General features: G+C 57.1%; 1 protein-coding gene across 1 annotated transcript; it reads left to right on the forward strand.

The window, feature by feature from the left end:
* The first annotated feature begins 188 nt into the window (after positions 1 to 188).
* Positions 189 to 17484, forward strand: EIF2D (eukaryotic translation initiation factor 2D). Its single transcript, XM_068159630.1, has 15 exons — positions 189 to 340; positions 2537 to 2727; positions 3437 to 3520; positions 5732 to 5822; positions 7053 to 7160; positions 8080 to 8351; positions 9601 to 9718; positions 11107 to 11152; positions 11763 to 11866; positions 14999 to 15157; positions 15852 to 15941; positions 16056 to 16151; positions 16713 to 16833; positions 16956 to 17130; positions 17233 to 17484. The coding sequence occupies exons 1-15, from the start codon at positions 285 to 287 to the stop codon at positions 17301 to 17303; spliced, it is 1782 nt and encodes a 593-aa protein (XP_068015731.1). The 5' UTR covers positions 189 to 284; the 3' UTR covers positions 17304 to 17484.
* Positions 17485 to 17537: the final 53 nt, after the last annotated feature.

A 17537-nucleotide genomic window follows, 5' to 3' on the forward strand; every position in this document is an offset into this window, starting at 1 on the left:
AAGAGGCTCCGTTAGGAGCCAAGCCGCCATTCCCGGGCGCTCCGGGATCGTGCGGAGGAGGCCGAGGAGCGCCGCGGGCTGACCCCCGGCCCTCGCATCGAGCCGGACCCAAGGGGTGGGGTGGTGGGCGCGGGGGGGAACCGGACCGGGCCGGACCGGGCGGTCGGAGCGAGGCCGCAGGGAGGCGGTTTCCACCCGGACGCTTTTGTCGCGCGGGACGGGCGCCATGGCGGCTGCCGCGGCCTGAGGGCAGCGCGGCGGCGGCGGCGGCGGCCGGGGTCGCCATGTTCTCCAGGGCGTTCCGGGTGAGATCCAACACCGCCATCAAGGGGTCCGATCGGTGAGTGCCGGGCCGGGGCCGGGCCACAGTCCCTGCGCCGCGCCGGGAGGCTCGGAAGCCGTGCTGTGCCGCGGGGGGGGGGCCGTCCCGCACGGCGCCCGTCCCCGCAACGGCGCCCGTCCCCGCAACGGCGCCCGTCCCCCGCACCGGCGCCCGTCCCCCGCTCAGCGCCCGTCCCCCGCAACGGCGCCCGTCCCCCGTAACGGCGCCCGTCCCCCGCAACGGCGCCCGTCCCCCGTAACGGCGCCCGTCCCCCGCTCAGCTCCCGTCCCCCGCACGGCGCCCGTCCGCCTGAAGTCTCCACGCTTCGGTCTCGGCGCAGCGCAGGAGGCGGTGAGGGCTCGGACCCCGCGGGCTGGGGGCAGGCAGAGGTTCCGCGGGGCGCTGCGGCCGCTGTGCTCCCGGCCCCGGCGTGCGATGTGCCTCCCGCCCGGAGGGGCTGCCGTCCTTGAGTGAGGTTTAAATGGGCTGTGTCGAGGCCCGGCTGATCCTCCTGCTGCGTTCAGGTGTGGCGATGCGGGGCTCACTCGCCGAGCTTTTGCATTCTCTGGCTGCTTCTGCGGCTGGCCGCGCAAACCTGCCTTGTGCCAGCCACCCTGCCGTGAAAATGAGTGGAAACGAGGGGGGGGGAGAGGGAAATCTGGGTGCACTCCGTGCCAGAGCTGCACGATCAGCCTGGGCTGAGCAAGTGTGGCACACCCGGATCTGTGCTCCAGAGCTCGGAGCAGTAATGAAATTGTAGCATCATTAAAGTTGGGAAAGAGCTCTAAGATCAGGGCCAGCCATCAGCCCAGCACCACCATGGCCACTAAACCATGGCCCCAAGTGCCCTGGCCACAGGGTTCATGAACACCTCCAGGGATGGGGACTCCACCACCTCCCTGGGCAGCCTGGGACAGCGCCTGACCACTCCTGCAGTGAACCAATTGTTCCTAATGTCCAACCTAAACCTCCCCTGGTGCAGCTTGAGGCCATTGCCTCTTGTTCTGTCCTTAGCTGCCTGGGAGAGTAGACCAACACCAGCCTCAGTCCAACCTCCTTTCAGGTAGCTGTAGAGAGCAATGAGATCTCCTCTCAGCCTCCTTTTCTTCAGGCTGAACAATCTCAGCTCCCTCAGCCTCTCATAAGTGCTCTCCAAACCCCTCACCAGCTTCCTTGTGGTTGTGAAGCACAATCAGTGCACAACAAAGGCAAAGACAAAAAGAACTGCAGACAGATGCTTAAGGATGAAGAATGGAATGGAATGGAATGGAATGGAATGGAGTAGAATAGAATGGAGTAGAATAGCATAGGATAGAATAGACCAGACCAGACCAGACCAGACCAGGTTGGAAAAGACCTAAGACAAGCAGGGCAAGCATGTTTGGCCCTTTCCTGGCATTCCCCTACCACACAGCTGCCTCATTTGTAAACCTCCACACAAATGCTTCAAAATTATCCTCTGTGGAAAAAAAAAAGTGGGAATCTCCTGAACAGCCAACAAGCCAGGATGCACTGCTCTGGGATTTATTTTGGAGGGATTTCCCAGGTGGCCAAGAAGGCCAAGGGCATCCTGGCTTGCATCAGGAGCAGTGTGGCCAGCAGGAGCAGGGAGGTCATTGTGCCCTGTGCTCAGCACTGGTTAGGCCACACCTTGAGTCCTGTGTCCAGTTCTGGGCCCCTCAGGTTAGGAAAGATGTTGAGCTGCTGGAAGGTGTCCAGAGAAGGGCAAGAAAGCTGGGGAGGGGTCTGGAGCACAGCCCTGGGAGGAGAGGCTGAGGGAGCTGGGGTTGCTTAGCCTGGAGAAGAGGAGGCTCAGGGGAGACCTTGCTCTCTGCAACTCCCTGCAGGGAGGTTGTAGCCAGGTGGGGGTTGGGCTCTTCTCCCAGGCACCCAGCACCAGAAGAAGAGGACACAGTCTCAAGCTGTGCCAGGGGAGGTTTAGGCTGGAGGTGAGGAGAAAGTTCTTCCTAGAGAGAGTTGTTAGCTATTGGGATGTGCTGCCCAGGGAGGTGGTGGAGTCCCCATCCCTGGAGGTGTTGAAGAGGGGATTGGATGTGGCACTTGGTGCCATGGTTCAGCAGCCATGAGTTGTTGGGTGACAGCTTGGACTTGATGATCCTTGAGGTCTTTTCCAGCCTTGCTGACTCTATGCTTCTAGGGCTGTTCTGGATAGCTTTGCAACACAGCTGTGCTTTTTTCTTGTCCTCCCTACAGGAGAAAGCTCCGAGCTGATGTTGCAGCAGCTTTTCCTAACCTCAGTGCTGAGCAACTGACTGAGTTTATTCCCAACAAGGAAGAGCTTAATGTCATCAAAATCTACTCACACAAAGGGGAGGCTGTCACTGTTTACACCACCAGCAAGAACCCAATCCTGTTTGAAGTTGAGAGAGTTCTCTATCCAACAGGTATGGTGGAGAAGAGTAAAAGTTGTAGTAGGAATAATAGTTATTATTAGTAGTATTATTAGCTATTAGTATGACACCAATAATAAAGAATCATCATCATCAAGAGTCATCCTAATAGCAATCCCTCTTTACTTACTGGGCATCACTACACAATTTCACCCTCCTGGTTTCCTCCCCAGAAGGGACTAAGGGTTTTTAAGCTGCTTCTGGACCTTTTCACTTAGAGGGCTTAGAGGCAGCTCCTGGCCTGTGCCTGGCAGCAGCCTGGCTGGGTACCACTGTCCAGAGGAGGGATGCTGGTCCTGCAGATTGCTGGCCTTGAGCACTTCCAGGGAGCAGGCATCCACAACCTCCCTGGGCAAGCTGTTCCAGTGTCTCACCACCCTCACTGTCAATCTCCTCCTCCTCATCTCCAGGCTAAATCTCCCTTGCTCCAGCTCTAAGCCATCCCCTCTCATCCTATCACTCCCAGCCCTTGTCCCCAGTCCCTCCTCAGCTCTCCTGTAGCCTCTTCAGGTACTGGAAGGCTGCTTTAAGGTCTCCCTGGAGCCTTCTCTCTGAAGAGCCCCAACTCTCCCAGCCCCATAGGTAACAGGAGAATGTTTAGCTGTGGTTAGCATTGTGCTGCTTAGTCTTGAAAGTGGGAAGGAGCAAGAGCCTGAGGGGTTTCTAATGCTGCCTCTTTCCCTTTGGTTCTGGTTTGGGACAGTGTACACCCTGTGGGTCTACCCAGATCTTCTGCCTGCTTTTTCAACATGGCCCCCAGTGCTTCAGAAACTGGCAGGAGGAGCAGGTAAGAGGATGAGAGGTTTGTACCCCTTGCACTGCACAAAGGAGTTGCCTTTGGGGCTTTCTGGGTGGTGTCTGTCCCAGTGGCAAAAAGGTGAGCTTAACAAAGGCATGAAGAATAGAGAAACAGTCAACAGTTCCTCATGGCCCTGTCCTGAGGAGGAAAATGAGTTGTGAGCAAGTTTGTGGATGGAACAAAGTAGGTTAAGCTCTGTAAATGCAGTAACCTCTCCTGTGTGGGAGCCTCAGGCTTGGATTTACCATCTCAAGGTGATCAGCAGCTCTGGATTGGGACCCAGCTCCCTGTGTCTGCCTTTGGTGTAACTTGCCTGGAGCAGCCAAGTTCCTTTGCTATCTCATCCTGCTTCCTGCCCATCCAGAGCTCAGCTGCCTTACCCTGTGGATAAGGAGTGAGTTTATATTGGAACCTGCAGTTTCAATCCCTGTCAAGTGAATTGGGGCTTGTGCAGGGGAGGTTGGAGTTGAATTCCTGGTTTGCTGGCTCTGCCACCTAATTATGGATCAAGCCTAACAAGGGAGGAGTTTATTATTCTGGAGCCTGCTTTGGATGCAGCTCAGACTCCTGAGAGGCAGGGCTTTCTGAACTTGAAATTGCTGAGCTGCTCAACCAGGAGGAGATTAAATTGCAGCCCCTGCAGCCCTAGTCTGTCAAGAGAAGTGCACATCTCTTTCCCATCACACATTGGCTAGAGGAGCCCTCACATCCCTCTGTTTCCTTGCTTTGCTTTTGGGGAAAGAAAGTGCTTGCTGGCCACCTGAGAGAGGCCTTGCTGCTGCCTTGGAGTGACCTGGCTTCTGGGGGGAAGACATAAATGTTGCTACCAGGGGAAGGACCTTGTTGAAAGAGGGCTGCAGGTCATTCATCTCCCATGGCAACCAGGCTACCTCTGGGTATGATGCAAAGATAAGAAGCTGGCCCCTGAGACAATGGCCAACAAAGGCAGGGGAGAGGTAGAGCCACATCTCCTAAATCAGAGGAAAAGCCATGAGATTAGCCAGGGCTGCAGATGTGGGAGGGAGGGAGGGAGCAGGCTTAGGCAGCACTCAGTTACAAGCAGGAGAAGCAAGGCAGTGCTGGTGGTGCTGCCTGTCCCATAAATCCAGCTTGTCATGCTCCCTTGCCATGCTAAGGTCTGCCTGTGCTTGCTGTCCTCAGGGATGTGCAGCCCTGGCTGCAGTTGCAGAGCTCACTCTAGGCTTGCTGAAAGCAGTTGTGCCAGAGAAAGAGAGGAAAAGTGCTGCTGGCTTCTTCAGCATGCACATGAAATCCACTGCACTGGAACAGGTTGTGGAGTCTCCAACCCTGGAGGTGTTCAAGGCCAGGTTGGATGAGGCCTGGAGCCACCTGGGCTGGTGTGAGGTGTCCCCTGTCCATGGCAGGGGGCTTGGAGCTGGATGAGCTTTAAAGTTCCTTCCAACCCAAACCATTCTGAGGGAGTAGTGAGATGCCTTCAAAAGTGGAGCATGGTTCAGCCCACGAGGCTGCAGGCTCTGGGCAGCTGCAGCTGCTGTGAGGGAGAGCAGATGCCCTTCACATCAGTTGGTGATGACCTTGATGCTGTCCATGCAGTGTGGGAAGCTGCGCTGGCCTCACGTGCCTGCCTGCCCAGCCCAGGCATGGAAAGCAGAAGGAAGCACACAACAGGATGCTGTGTTCTGGCCACATGAGCAAGGAGAGGGTGCAGGCTGCTTCCTCAAGCTGAGGAGAGGTCACAGCTGAGGGCAGCTGCTGTGTCACATCAAGGGTCAGCAGTGGCAGATTTCAGCCCATTCCCTGCTCAGCTGCTGGGATAAGCTGCCCTGGGGAGAGGGAAGAGCCAATGGGCAGTCTCAGACAGATGGCCTTGCTGCTTTCTCTTTCCATGTCGTTAATGAAGAGTAACAAGCTCAAACCTTCTCCTGTTAAACACAAAACTCCCTCTGGGGCTGGCAGGGTGAGGCCCTTCAGCACACTCAGCCCTTCTGCAGGTCGTGGGGGTGTGCCCAGCACCCTTGTGAACTGGATCCCTTACTCCCCAGGGTGGTGGAAGCAAGCAGGGCTGCCTCACTGGGAGAAACAGTCATGCTTTCCCTGGCATGTGCTCAGCTGCTCACAGGCTTCTGGTTGTGCTGAGTAACAGGAGGGGTGGGGGTGGAGGGAGGCAGGGGCTGAGCCTTTCATTGAGAAATGGATGTGCTTGATTCTGTTCTTCAGATCTGATGCTGCCAGGGGTTGTGGTGCCATCTTCTGGCTTTCCTCAAGTGGAGCAGGGCACACTCTGTGCTGTCACCCTCCTGGGAAACAGGTGTGGAGGATTCTCCTGTTCATCTCTTCTCTTGGAAACTGAACATGAAAGGAAGCTGGGTTTGTAAAGGGAGACTCTGGGGACATGGAGGAAGTCAAAGCAGAGCTGTTCTGAAGGACACAGAGCTGCTGGAGTGAGCCCAGAGGAGGGCCACAAAGATGCTCCAAGGGCTGCAGCAGCTCTGCTGTGAGCACAGGCTGAGGGAGCTGGGGCTGTGCAGCCTGGGGAAGAGAAGACTCTGGGGGGAGCTCAGAGCTGCCTTCCAATGGCTGAAGGACTCCTACAGGAAGGCTGCAGAGGGACTTTACATGGGGGTGTCTAGAGGCAGGACAGAGGGGAATGGTTTGAAGCTGAGGCAGAGCAGGGTTAGACTGGAGCTTAGGAAGAAGCTCTTCACTAGGAGGGTGGTGAGACTCTGGTACAGGCTGCCCAGGGAAGCTGTGGCTGCCTCTTCCCTGGGGGTGTTCAAGGCCAGGTGGGATGAGGCCTTGAGCAGCTGAGTCTAGCTGAGAGGTGCCCATGGTGGGGAGGATGGAGGAGATGATCTCTGAGGTCCCTTCCAGCTCTGCTGTGCATTAGCAGTTCTCAAGCTGTGTGGGTTTTTCCCCCCTCACCAGCAGTCTCTTGGCAGCGCTCCTGCTTGTCACAAAGGTGAAGAATGTGTCCCTGCACAACCTTCAGAACCACAGCTGCATATCCTTGGGATTCTTTGCAAGTTTTAGGAGAAAGGTGGGACAGGGGCAGGAGATAACTAGATGCTTTAAAAATGGCCCCACGGGTTATAAAGAGACCGACTTGTGGCCTCCCAGTAGCTTAAGGAGGCTACAGGAAAGCTGGGGAGGGACTTTTGGGGGTGTCAGGGAGGGACTGGGGGAGATGGAGCAGAACTGGAAGTGGGGAGATTGAGATTGGATGTGAGGAAGAAGTTGTTCCCCAGGAGGGTGGTGAGAGCCTGGCACAGGTTGCCCAGGGAGGTGGTGGAAGCCTCCTGCCTGGAGGTGTTTGCAGCCAGGCTGGAGGTGGCTGTGAGCAGCCTGCTGTGGGGTGAGGTGTCCCTGGCCATGGCAGGGGGTTGGAGCTGGCTGAGCCTTGAGGTCCCTTCCAAGCCTAACAATTCTGTGATTCTATACCAAGGACACTGCAGAAGAACTCAGCACAGCAGCGTGGCACAGCCCACATGGGAGGCTGTATTTGTGCTCTCCTGCTCTGACACTTCCCTTCTTTCCCCAGAGCTCCAGTAGCTGTTGGAGTTGCCACTATGTCCACTGCAGAGATGCTGGCTGCTGGGATGAAGGGGAAGGGTTTTGCTGTGCTGCACACTTACCTGGATCACCTCTGGTGGGTACATTGCCAGGCACTGGGTGAAGTGTGTAACCAGGATCCTGTGCTTGCTGAAAGCAAGGTCTGAGCCCCACTAGGCTTAGTCTGTCAGCCCAAGACATTGAGCAGTGTGGGTGCAGCTTACATGTGGCCTGGAGAAGGCTCCAGGGGGACCCTAGAGCTGCCTTCCAATACCTGAAGAGATCCTCCAGGAAGGCTGCAGAGCGACTTTTCATCAGGGTCTCTAGAGACAGGACAAGGCAGAGTGGTTTGAAGCTGAGGGAGAAGAAGTTTAGACTGAATCTTAGGAAGAAGTTCTGCAGTAGGAGGAGGCTGTGGCTGCCTGCTCCCTGGGGGTGTTCAAGGCCAGGTTGGATGAGGCCTTGAGCAGCTGAGTCTGGTTGAGAGGTGTCCCTGCTCCTGGTGGGGAGGTTGGAGGAGCTGAGCTCTGAGGTCCCTTCTAACCTAAGCCATTCTATCATCCTATGATTATTAGGCTTCCATCTCCATGTTTGTGCTGCCCAGAGTGTTCTGGCAGCAGCAGGTTGCTATCCTGACACCCCTCCATGTACTGGAAACACATCAAATGGTTGTCTTGGTCCAGACCCTTCCACCTGAGGGTGTTGATCCCAGAAATGCAGCTGGGAGAGCCCTGCTGCTCTGATTTCAGGCACTCTTGTTCTGTCAGAAGAGAGCTGCTCAGCTGTGGCAAGTCTCAGCCAAACACATGAGGTGGTCTGCATCTGGATTCACAGCCTGCCCAGTCTGACAGGGAGACTGATGGGGGAAGCAGAGGGTGTGGAGGAAGAGCACTTAGGAATAGCAGAAGGAGATGCAAGGAGCTGCCAGGGCCCCTCCTCAGGGTGACATGTGTTCATTCCATGGGTTTCAAAGGAGCAAGCAGAAAGCCATGTTCTGCCTTTTCTTCCTTTTGTAGGGAATATGGTGACAAATCTTCTCCTCCTACCTTAGCTCCCTTGGTTACAGACTCTGCTGAGGAGGAGAGCACTGGAGGTGAGAGAGAGCCAGAGGAGCAAGAGCCTGGCAGCAGCACCACTGACCCACTGCAGCAGGTGGACATTGGTGATCTGAGCCTGAAGGAAACACTGGTGGGAAAGGAGGAACTCAGTGAGGACAGAGCTGCAGAAACAGCTCAGGATGCCAGCACAGAGGTTCAGCAGGAGGCTGAAGACAGCAGGACACCACAAGGTAGTTTTGCCTACAAACAGAACCAACCTGAGCCCCTTTGGGTGGCTCAAGCCTGTCCCTGTGAGCTAAATCCCTGCCAGAATGGGGGTGGGGACAGTTCTGTGTGGTCTGAAAGGTGCTGGGTTAGGAAGTGGCTGCAGGGCTGAGCCCAGAGAGTGGTGGTGAATGGTGCCACAGCCAGCAGGCAGCCAGGCACCAGTGGTGTGCCCCAGGGAGCAGTGCTGGGCCCCAGCCTCTTCAATATCTTCATTGATGATCTGGAGGAGAGGATTGAGTCCATCAGTAGTAAATGTGCAGATGACAGCAAGCTGGGGGCAGGAGTTGATCTGTTAGAGGGCAGAAGGGCTCTGCAGAGGGACCTGGACAGGCTGGGCAGATGGGCAGAGGCCAACAGGATGGCATTCAACAAGTCCAAGTGCCAGGGGCTGCACTTTGGCCACAGCAACCCCAGGCAGAGCTACAGGCTGGGGGCAGAGTGGCTGAGAGCAGCCAGGCAGAGAGGGACCTGGGGGTGCTGGTTGACAACAGCTGAACATGAGGCAGCAGTGTGCCCAGGTGGCCAAGAAGGCCAAGGGCATCCTGGCCTGCAGCAGGAGCAGTGTGGCCAGCAGGAGCAGGGAGGTCATTGTGCCCTGTGCTCAGCACTGCTGAGGCCACACCTTGAGTCCTGTGTCCAGGTCTGGGCTCCTCAGTTTAGGAAGGAGGTTGAGGTGCTGGAAGGTGTCCAGAGAAGGGCAAGAAAGCTGGGGAGGGGTCTGGAGCACAGCCCTGGGAGGAGAGGCTGAGGGAGCTGGGGTTGCTTAGCCTGGAGAAGAGGAGGCTCAGGGGAGACCTTCTTGCTCTCTCCAACTCCCTGAAGGGAGGTTGTAGCCAGGTGGGGGTTGGTCTCTTCTCCCAGGCAAGCAGCAGCAGAACAAGAGGACACAGTCTCAAGCTGTGCCAGGGGAGGTTTAGGCTGGAGGTGAGGAGAAAGTTCTTCCCAGAGAGAGTTGTTAGCCATTGGGCTGTGCTGCCCAGGGAGGTGGTGGAGTCCCCATCCCTGGAGGTGTTGAAGAGGGGATTGGATGTGGCACTTGGAGCCATGGTTTGGTAGTCAGGAGGTGCTGGGTGCCAGCTTGGACTTGATGCTCTCTGAGGCCTCTTCCAACCTTACTGATTCCACGATTCTGTGCCTGAGGCTGTGTGCTGGGGGAGCAGCTGCTGACAGCCAGCCTCGCCTCGCCTCTCCTCTCCCCTCCTCTCCCTGCAGAGCAAATGGATGCCCTCTTGAGTCAGTGCTTCTTCCATGCCTTAAAGTGCAAAGTGAGGAAGTCAGAGCTGCCTCTGCTCACCAGCACGTTTCTCCGCAGCCACATGTTCTCCTGCTGGTACGTGGGCAGATGGCCTCGGGGGCTGCACACCGGCCGGGCTCGGGGGGGGCTGCACGCCGGGCTCGGGGGGATGGGGGCACGCCGGGCTCGGGGGGGGCTGCACGCCGGGCTCGGGGGGATGCACACACGCCGGGCTCGGGGGGGGGGATGCACGCCGGGCTCGGGGGAGGGGATGCACGCCGGGCTCGGGGGAGGGGATGCACGCCGGGCTCGGGGGGAGGCTGCACGCAGGGCACGGGGGGGGATGCACGCTGGGCTCGGGGGGGGATGCACGCCGGGCTCGGGGGGAGGCTGCACGCAGGGCACGGGGGGGGATGCACGCTGGGCTCGGGGGGGGGATGCACGCCGGGCTCGGGGGGAGGCTGCACGCAGGGCACGGGGGGGGATGCACGCTGGGCTCGGGGGGGGATGCACGCCGGGCTCGGGGGGATGGGGACACGCCGGGCTCGGGGGGGGGATGCACGCCGGGCTCGGGGGGATGGGGGCACGCCGGGCTCGGGGGGGGGCTGCACGCCGGGCTCGGGGGGGGCTGCACGCCGGGCTCGGGGGGGGATGCACGCCGGGCTCGGGGGGATGGGGGCACGCCGGGCTCGGGGGGGGCTGCACGCCGGGCACGGGGGGGGGGGATGCACGCAGGGCTCGGGGGGGTGGGGCTGCACGCAGGGCTCGGGGGCTGCATGCTGAGCTTGGGACTAGAGAGATTGTCTGAGATTTAGGGTGGAGGTCTTGACTCAAAAGCAAACCTCAGTCCTCACCTCAGGTTACCTAAGGCTGTGCTCACTTCTTACATCAGACACTGGAGGGGGCTACAAGAAGGCTGCAGAGGGACTCTTTCCCGAGGCCTGCAGGGATAGGATGAAGGGCAGTGGTTTGAAAGGAGGGAAGAGGAGATTTAGATGGGCTGTAAGGAACAAGCTCTGCAGCAGGAGGGTGCTGGAACACTGCAACAGGTTGCCCAGGGAGGTGGATGAAGCACAACCCCTGGAGATCTTCAAGGTGAAGCTCAAGAGGGCTCTGAGCAACCTGATGCAGTGGAACATGTCCCTGCTGACTGCAGAGGGGTTGGACTGGATGAGCTGTGGAGGTCCCTTCCAACCCAAACCATTCTGTGTAGGGATTGCCCAGAGCAGGACCTGCCCTTAGCAGCTGACTTAGCTGACTGCCCTTTGTTTCACCTTTGTTCAGTCACTTAAAGAGCTCTTTGCCAACCCACAGCAGCAGCAGTTTCACTCCTCCTGTTCTATCTCTTGGCCTGTTTGAAGTGATTCCCTTCTCTGTGTGATTTGTATTTCTGCTGTCAAGAGACCTCTAGCATAAGGAACAAGATGTAAGAAGGAATGGAGGGTGACTGCTAACTAAAGAGCTTTTCCAACATCCCTTTGCAGCCCTGCTGGACAGCAACTGGACATAAAGAAATCCAGCTACAAGAAGGTGAGATTTGCCTGGGGGGGTTGAGTTCATACCTGAAGGGATCCTGCAGGAAGGCTGCAGAGAGGCTTCTCAGAAGGGTGTCTAGAGACAAGCCAAGGGGGAATGGTTTGAAGCTGAGGCAGAGCAGGGTTAGGCTGGAGCTGAGGAAGAACTTCTGCAGTACAAGGATGAGGAGACTCTGGAAGAGGCTGCCCAGGGAGGCTGTGGCTGCCTCCTCCCTGGGGGTGCTCAAGGCCAGGCTGGATGAGCAGCTGAGTCTAGCTGAGAGGTGCCCCTGCCCATGGTGGGGAGGCTGGAGTGGAGAGAAGGGAGACAAAAATCATCCCTGACAAGCAAAGACAATGTGCAGTGCCCAAGACCTTGCAGTGATCCCTGAGAGATGTGCACCACAGAGCAAGCAGTGGCAGAGCTGCAGAGGAAACACTGAGGGGAATGCTACAGCCAGAGGCTGTCACTCCCCCAACTGCTCCTTAGCAGTTGTTGTGTTGAGAGAGGCAGAGGGGGGGGTGGGGGTTATTTGAAATGAGTTTTCCTGACTGGCTGAGCCAGAAGCAGGAGGCCAGGAGTATGGACTGCTCAAGTGCCCACTTCTGATTGTGTCTTCCTCCAGCTCTCTAAGTTCCTGCAGTGTATGCAGCAGCAGAAGGTCTTGCAAGTGAAGGAGCTGAGCAAAGGTGTGGAGAGCATCGTGGAAGTGGACTGGAAGCATCCAGAGTATGTAGAATGTTGCAGTCCAAAGGGGTTGGTAAGCTCTGCCAGAAGGGAGTGGACTCATTTGAGGGCAGGGGTCCCCTGCAGAGGGATCCTGGGGATTGGGACAGGGCATGAGGGTCAACAAGTCAAAGCTGAGGGTCCTGCATCTGGGCTGAGTCAGCCCCTGGCACAAATCCAGGCTGGGTGCAGAGCAGCTTGAGAGCAGCTGCTGGAGAGGAGCAGCCCCAGAGGGGATCTGATCACTGCTCAGCAAGAGCTAAAGGATGGGTGGCAAGAGGATGAGCTCAGACTCTTCTCAGTGGTGTCCAGGGACAAAGAGCTCAGACTGGCACCCAGGAGGTTCCACCTGAACAGGAGGAGAAACCACTTTGGTGTGAGGCTGCTGGAGCCCTGGAGCAGGCTGCCCAGAGAGAGGCTGTGGAGTCTCCTGCTCTGGAGCCTTTCAAGCCCCAGCTGGATGCATTCCTGTGTGACCTAGCTGGCCCTGCTCTGCCAGGGGAGTTGGACTCAGTGCTCCTCAGAGGTCCCTTCCAAGCCCTAACATCCTTTGAGTCTATGATCTGTGTGCTGGAGCAACTCATAGCTCAATTGGAAGTGAACTCAACAGTAAGTGGCACAAAAAGCTGCTGCTGCTGGCTGGATGCTCCTGAAACCAGAGTCTGAGTGGCACACAGGATCCCACCAAGCCCTCTCCAAACCCAGAAGCTGTGTCCTGCATTCCTCATTGGTTTGCACAAAGACTCTTTGCACCTTTCAGCTGCCTACTGCCTGATTCCTCTCTTGGTGTCTCTGTCTTGCTGAGGATTAGGAGTTACAGCAAGAACATCCTGCTCCTTCCTCCTGCAGCTTGGCACATTAGCCCTCACTTGGAATTTCCCAGGGAGCCTGAGGCCTTCTCTTAGGTAACATCTCCCTGGCAACTAATGGAGTGGAGAATATTGCTGTAGAGGGAAGCAGATCAGACCTCCTGCAGCTGGAAAGGCAGCAGAATTACTCTGACCCTCTGCATTTGCTTCTTCTCTCACTAAACTTGGCCTTGGCAGCAGGAGCCAGGCACACTCACAGCTCATCCCTGCCAGCACAGAGCCTGCAGCTCTGCTCAGTGAAATCACAGAAGGGCTTAGGCTGAAGGGGACCTCAGAGCTCATCTGCTCCAACCTCCCTGCCACAGGCTGAGACACCTCTCAGCCAGACTCAGCTGCTCAAGGCCTCATTCCACCTGGCTTTGAACACCCCCAGACAGGAGGCAGCCACAACCTCCCTGGGCAGCCTGTGCCAGAGCCTCACCACCCTCCTACTGCAGAACTCCTTCCTCAGCTCCACTCTAACCCTGCTCTGCCTCAGCTCCAAACCTTTCCTCCCTGTCCTGTCTCCAGACACCCTCAGGGAAAGTCCTTCTCCAGCCTTCCTGTAAGGTCTCTTCAGGTCCTGGCAGGCAGCTCTAAGGTCTTCCTGGAGCCTTCTCTTCTCCAGGCTGAACACCCCCAGCTCCCTCAGCCTGTCCTCCTAGCAGAGCTGCTGCAGCTCTTGGATCACTAGCCAGGAGGTCTGTGGGGCCAGGTTGGACTTGGTGATCTTTGAGGTCTCTTCCAGCCTTGGTGATTCTGTGACACTGCCCCACTGCAGAGGAGCAGCAGGATGAAACTGGATGAAACAATCACCTGGGTGGCCTCCTCTGGCCTCCAACAGCTGCTGCACTGATCCAGCTCTTCCTCCTCTCTACTGGAACTTTTACCAGTGAGCACTGAAGAATCACTGCAGCTGTTAAACAGCTGCATGTTTGGGGTGGGTTTGGTTTCATCCTGCTGCTCCTCTGCACTGGGGCAGTGTCACAGAATCACCAAGGCTGGAAGAGACCTCAGAGCTCATCAAGTCACAGCATCACAGTATAACTTAGGTTGGAAAGGACCTCGAGGATCATAGAGTCCAACCTACCAACACAGACCCCATGGCCAGACCATGGCACCAAGTGCCACATCCAATCCCCCCTTGAACACCTCCAGGGCTGGGGACTCCACCACCTCCCTGGCCAGCACATCCCAGTGACGAACGACTCTCTCAGTGAAGAACTTCCTCCTCACCTCAAGTCTAAACCTCCCCTGGCACAGCTTGAGACTGTGTCCTCTTGTTCTGGTGCTGCTTGCCTGGGAGAAGAGACCAACCCCCTCCTGGCTCCAACCTCCCTTCAGGGAGTTGGAGAGAGCAAGAAGGTCTCCCCTGAGCCTCCTCCTCTCCAGGCTAAGCAACCCCAGCTCCCTCAGCCTCTCCTCCCAGGGCTCTGCTCCAGACCCCTCCCCAGCCTTGTTGCCCTTCTCTGGACACCTTCCAGCATCTCAATGTCCTTCTTAAACTGAGGAGCCCAGAACTGGACACAGGACTCAAGGTGTGGCCTCACCAATGCAGAGTCCAGGGGCACAGTGACTTCCCTGCTCCTGCTGGCCACACTGTTCCTAATGCAGGCCAGGATGCCCTTGGCCCTCTTGGCCACCTGGGCACACTGCTGGCTCATGTTCAGGCAGCTGTCAATCAGCACCCCCAGGTCCCTCTCTGTTTGGCAGCTCTCAGCCACTCTGACCCCAGCCTGTAGCTCTGCCTGGGGTTGCTGTGGCCAAAGTGCAGCTCCTGGCACTTGGACTTGTTGAAAGCCATCCTGTTGGCCTCTGCCCATCTGCCCTGCCTGGCCAGGTCCCTTTGCAACCTGGCACCACAGACCTCCTGGCTAAACCATGGCACCAAGTGCCACCTTCAGTCCCCTCTTGAACCCCTCCAGGGATGGGGGCTGCAGGCTCTCTAATTAAAGGAGTCAGCTATTCATGGCATAGCTGAGACATTGCCTTTCCTCCCTTCACAGAGGGCTTTGCTGAGGGTGCCAAGGGCTTCATGGCACCTGAGCTGAGGTTCTTCTTACCTGCACCTTTGAAATGCAGCCAATGCTTCAGAATGCTCTTCTGCCATCATGGCCTTTCACCCACAGGGGGTTGCATTTGGAGGGCCTCCACTGTGCTGCCTCACATCACCAGAAGGCTTTCTGCATGGCTCTGTTAACAGATTGGAGTTGGGGGAGGGGGGGTGAAACAAAAGTGCAAAGCTCCAACCCCTTCCCCACTCACCACCAACTGATTCTCCTTCCAGGGTCAGAGCATTTGCAGTACCTGAAGGATTTGCTTCAGCCTCTGCTGCCCAGGAGAGCAGGAGTGAGGGCAGAGAGCAAGCCTACCATGCTCCTGAAATCATTCCACTTTATGGGGTCTCAACAAAAATGGTGCCCCTCTTCCAGGAGTCTGGACACAAGTAAGCTCCAGCAAAGAGCTCCACCCCAAGCCATTGGTCCCTGGAGAGAGAGAGAGTCACCAACCCTGGCTGCTGCCATTTGCTCAGCACAGGGAGGGCCCCTGGGATGCTGCCAGCAAAGGTGGTGGGAATCAAGGCTGTGTTTGTTGCTTCCCAAAGGGAAGAAAGAGAAGAGGCTGTGCCAGCTGCCTGCAGCAAGCCCTCAGCTGGCTTCTCCCCCAGCTAAGGAGGTCAAGCTTGAGGCCTTTTGCTTGGGTGGTTTGCTTCTGCCACTGGCTGAGGCACATTCTGCCCCACCCCAGACTGTGCTTTACTGCAAAGGGGCTGCCCAGACAGGGTAAAGAGCTCACCTTGTGCCCTAAGCTTCTCTGCTTGGCTGCAGGACAGCTCTCAGTGGCAGCTGTTCCTCAGCTGAGCACTTTGGAACAAGTCAGCCACAGTCATCTGAAGCTGGGGATGGCACTGGGCTCATCCTCCTGAGCTGGGCTCCCAGAAGCAGGGGTCTGGAGTCTCTAATCACTGCTGTGAGCCTTTGATCTGGCAGCCAGCAGCTGAGCTGTGACAAGAGCTCACTCCCTGGCAGGTAGCTTTCAGTACTGAGTGTGGTCAGGGTAGTTGCTGTCTTCTGGCTTAGTGGCAGGCCCCAACACCTGGCTACAAGCAAGGAGCTCAGAGGTTCTCTCTCTCTCTCCAGGAAAGGCAGCATCCTCTCAAGCAGTGAGGTGAGGACCATCATCATCAACTATGTGAAGGCCAACGAGCTGGTGGATGAAACAAACAAGAAGTGAGAGCTGGAAGCTGTCCTCCCCTGCTGCCCCAGGAGCTGCTGAAGTCAGAGGGGGTGGGAGGGAGGCAAAAGTGCCTTGGAGTGCTTCTGATGCATGGTCTTGTTCTGCAGCTTTGTGAAGGTCAATGCCATCCTCTGTGACTGCCTGCTGGATAAAGCAGAGCAAGATGAAGTCTCCAGCCTGAAGTGGGATGAGCTCTTGAGCAGGTGACTCTCTTCCCACGTTCACACAGCTATTGCCTGCAGCTCAGAGCCCTGGGTCAGGGCAGCTACTCAAGCTGGAACCTCCTGCTGGTAACAAAAGCTATCCTGAGGCCTTCATAGCCTGGCTTAGGTGGGAAGGGACCTCAGAGATCATCTCCTCCAACCTCCCCACCCTGGGCAGGAACACCTCTCAGCTAGACTGAACTGCTCAAGGTCTCATTCAGCCTGGCCTTGAACACCCCAGGCAGCCACAGCCCCCCTGGGCAGCCTGTTCCAGAGTCTCACCACCCTCCTTCCTCAGCTCCAGTCCAGCCCTGCTCTCCCTCACCTTCAAACCATCCCCCCTTGGCCTGTCTCTCAACACCCTCAGGAAAAGTCCCTCTGAAACCTTCCTGTGGGATCCTATCAGGTACTGGAAGGCAGCTCTAAGGTCCCCCTGGAGTCTTCTCCAGGCTGAGCCACCCCCAACTCCCCTCAGCCTGTCCCCACAAGCAGCAGCAAAGCAGAGCTCCCATCAGCCCTGCTGTGCTCTCTGCACTCATGAGATGTCTGCACTTTGCCCAGGTGCCTTGAAAGGCTCCAGCCCTTACACCAGGTGACATTTCATGGCCAAGAGCCTCTTGTGAGGAAAGGCAACATTGAGCCCATTGACATCTCCATAGCACAGAGGTCAGCAAACAAGAAGGTAAAACAATGCAGAGAATGAAAGCCTGGGGGGGGATCTGAGCTGAACCCCAGCTTGTGGGAGCAGCTGTGGCAGCTCAGGGAGGCACACCTGACTGCAGCAGTGGTTACTTCAACCTGCAGGTGACAATCATCAAGAACCTTGAGCTGTATGGCTTGGACCCCCAGGCTGTGGCCAACCTTCTGCAGCAGAAGGTCCAGGCCAGCGCCACCATCGCCCCGGTGCCGGGAGCCAAGGACAGGCTTCAGGTCCAGATCCAAGGCAACCAAATCCATCACCTGGCCAAGATGCTGCTGGGTAAGTCACTTCTGGAAGTGGGCTGGGAGTGCTTCCAGCAGCTTTTAATCCTTTTGAGTGCTGGCTGTGTAGCTGAAGGGAGCTCTCTGGTCCTTCTTGCAGAAGAGTATCAACTACCTCGGAAATACATCCAGGGCCTGGAGAAGGCTCCAAAGCTTGGCAGGAAGAAGTAAGAGGAGAGAGAAACCTCCTGGCAGCGTGACTCAGAGCTCAGGGGCAGGCCCTGGGCATTCAAAACAGCCTCCTGGATGTTTACAGCTCTCAGAGTCACCCAAATAACAACAACAAGAAGAACCACTCCTCTTGCTCCAGCTGCTCCAGTTGGCATACAAATAAAAGCTGACTCAACTCCCAGTCTTGGCCTTCTCCATCTCTCCTGCTCTGGGTTTGGGGCTGCAGGAACATTT

This window comes from Melanerpes formicivorus, unplaced genomic scaffold, assembly GCF_026170545.1.
Source record: "Melanerpes formicivorus ecotype bairdi unplaced genomic scaffold, bMelFor1.0.p_v2 SCAF_46, whole genome shotgun sequence".
In the NCBI taxonomy this organism is placed as follows: Eukaryota; Metazoa; Chordata; class Aves; order Piciformes; family Picidae; genus Melanerpes; species Melanerpes formicivorus.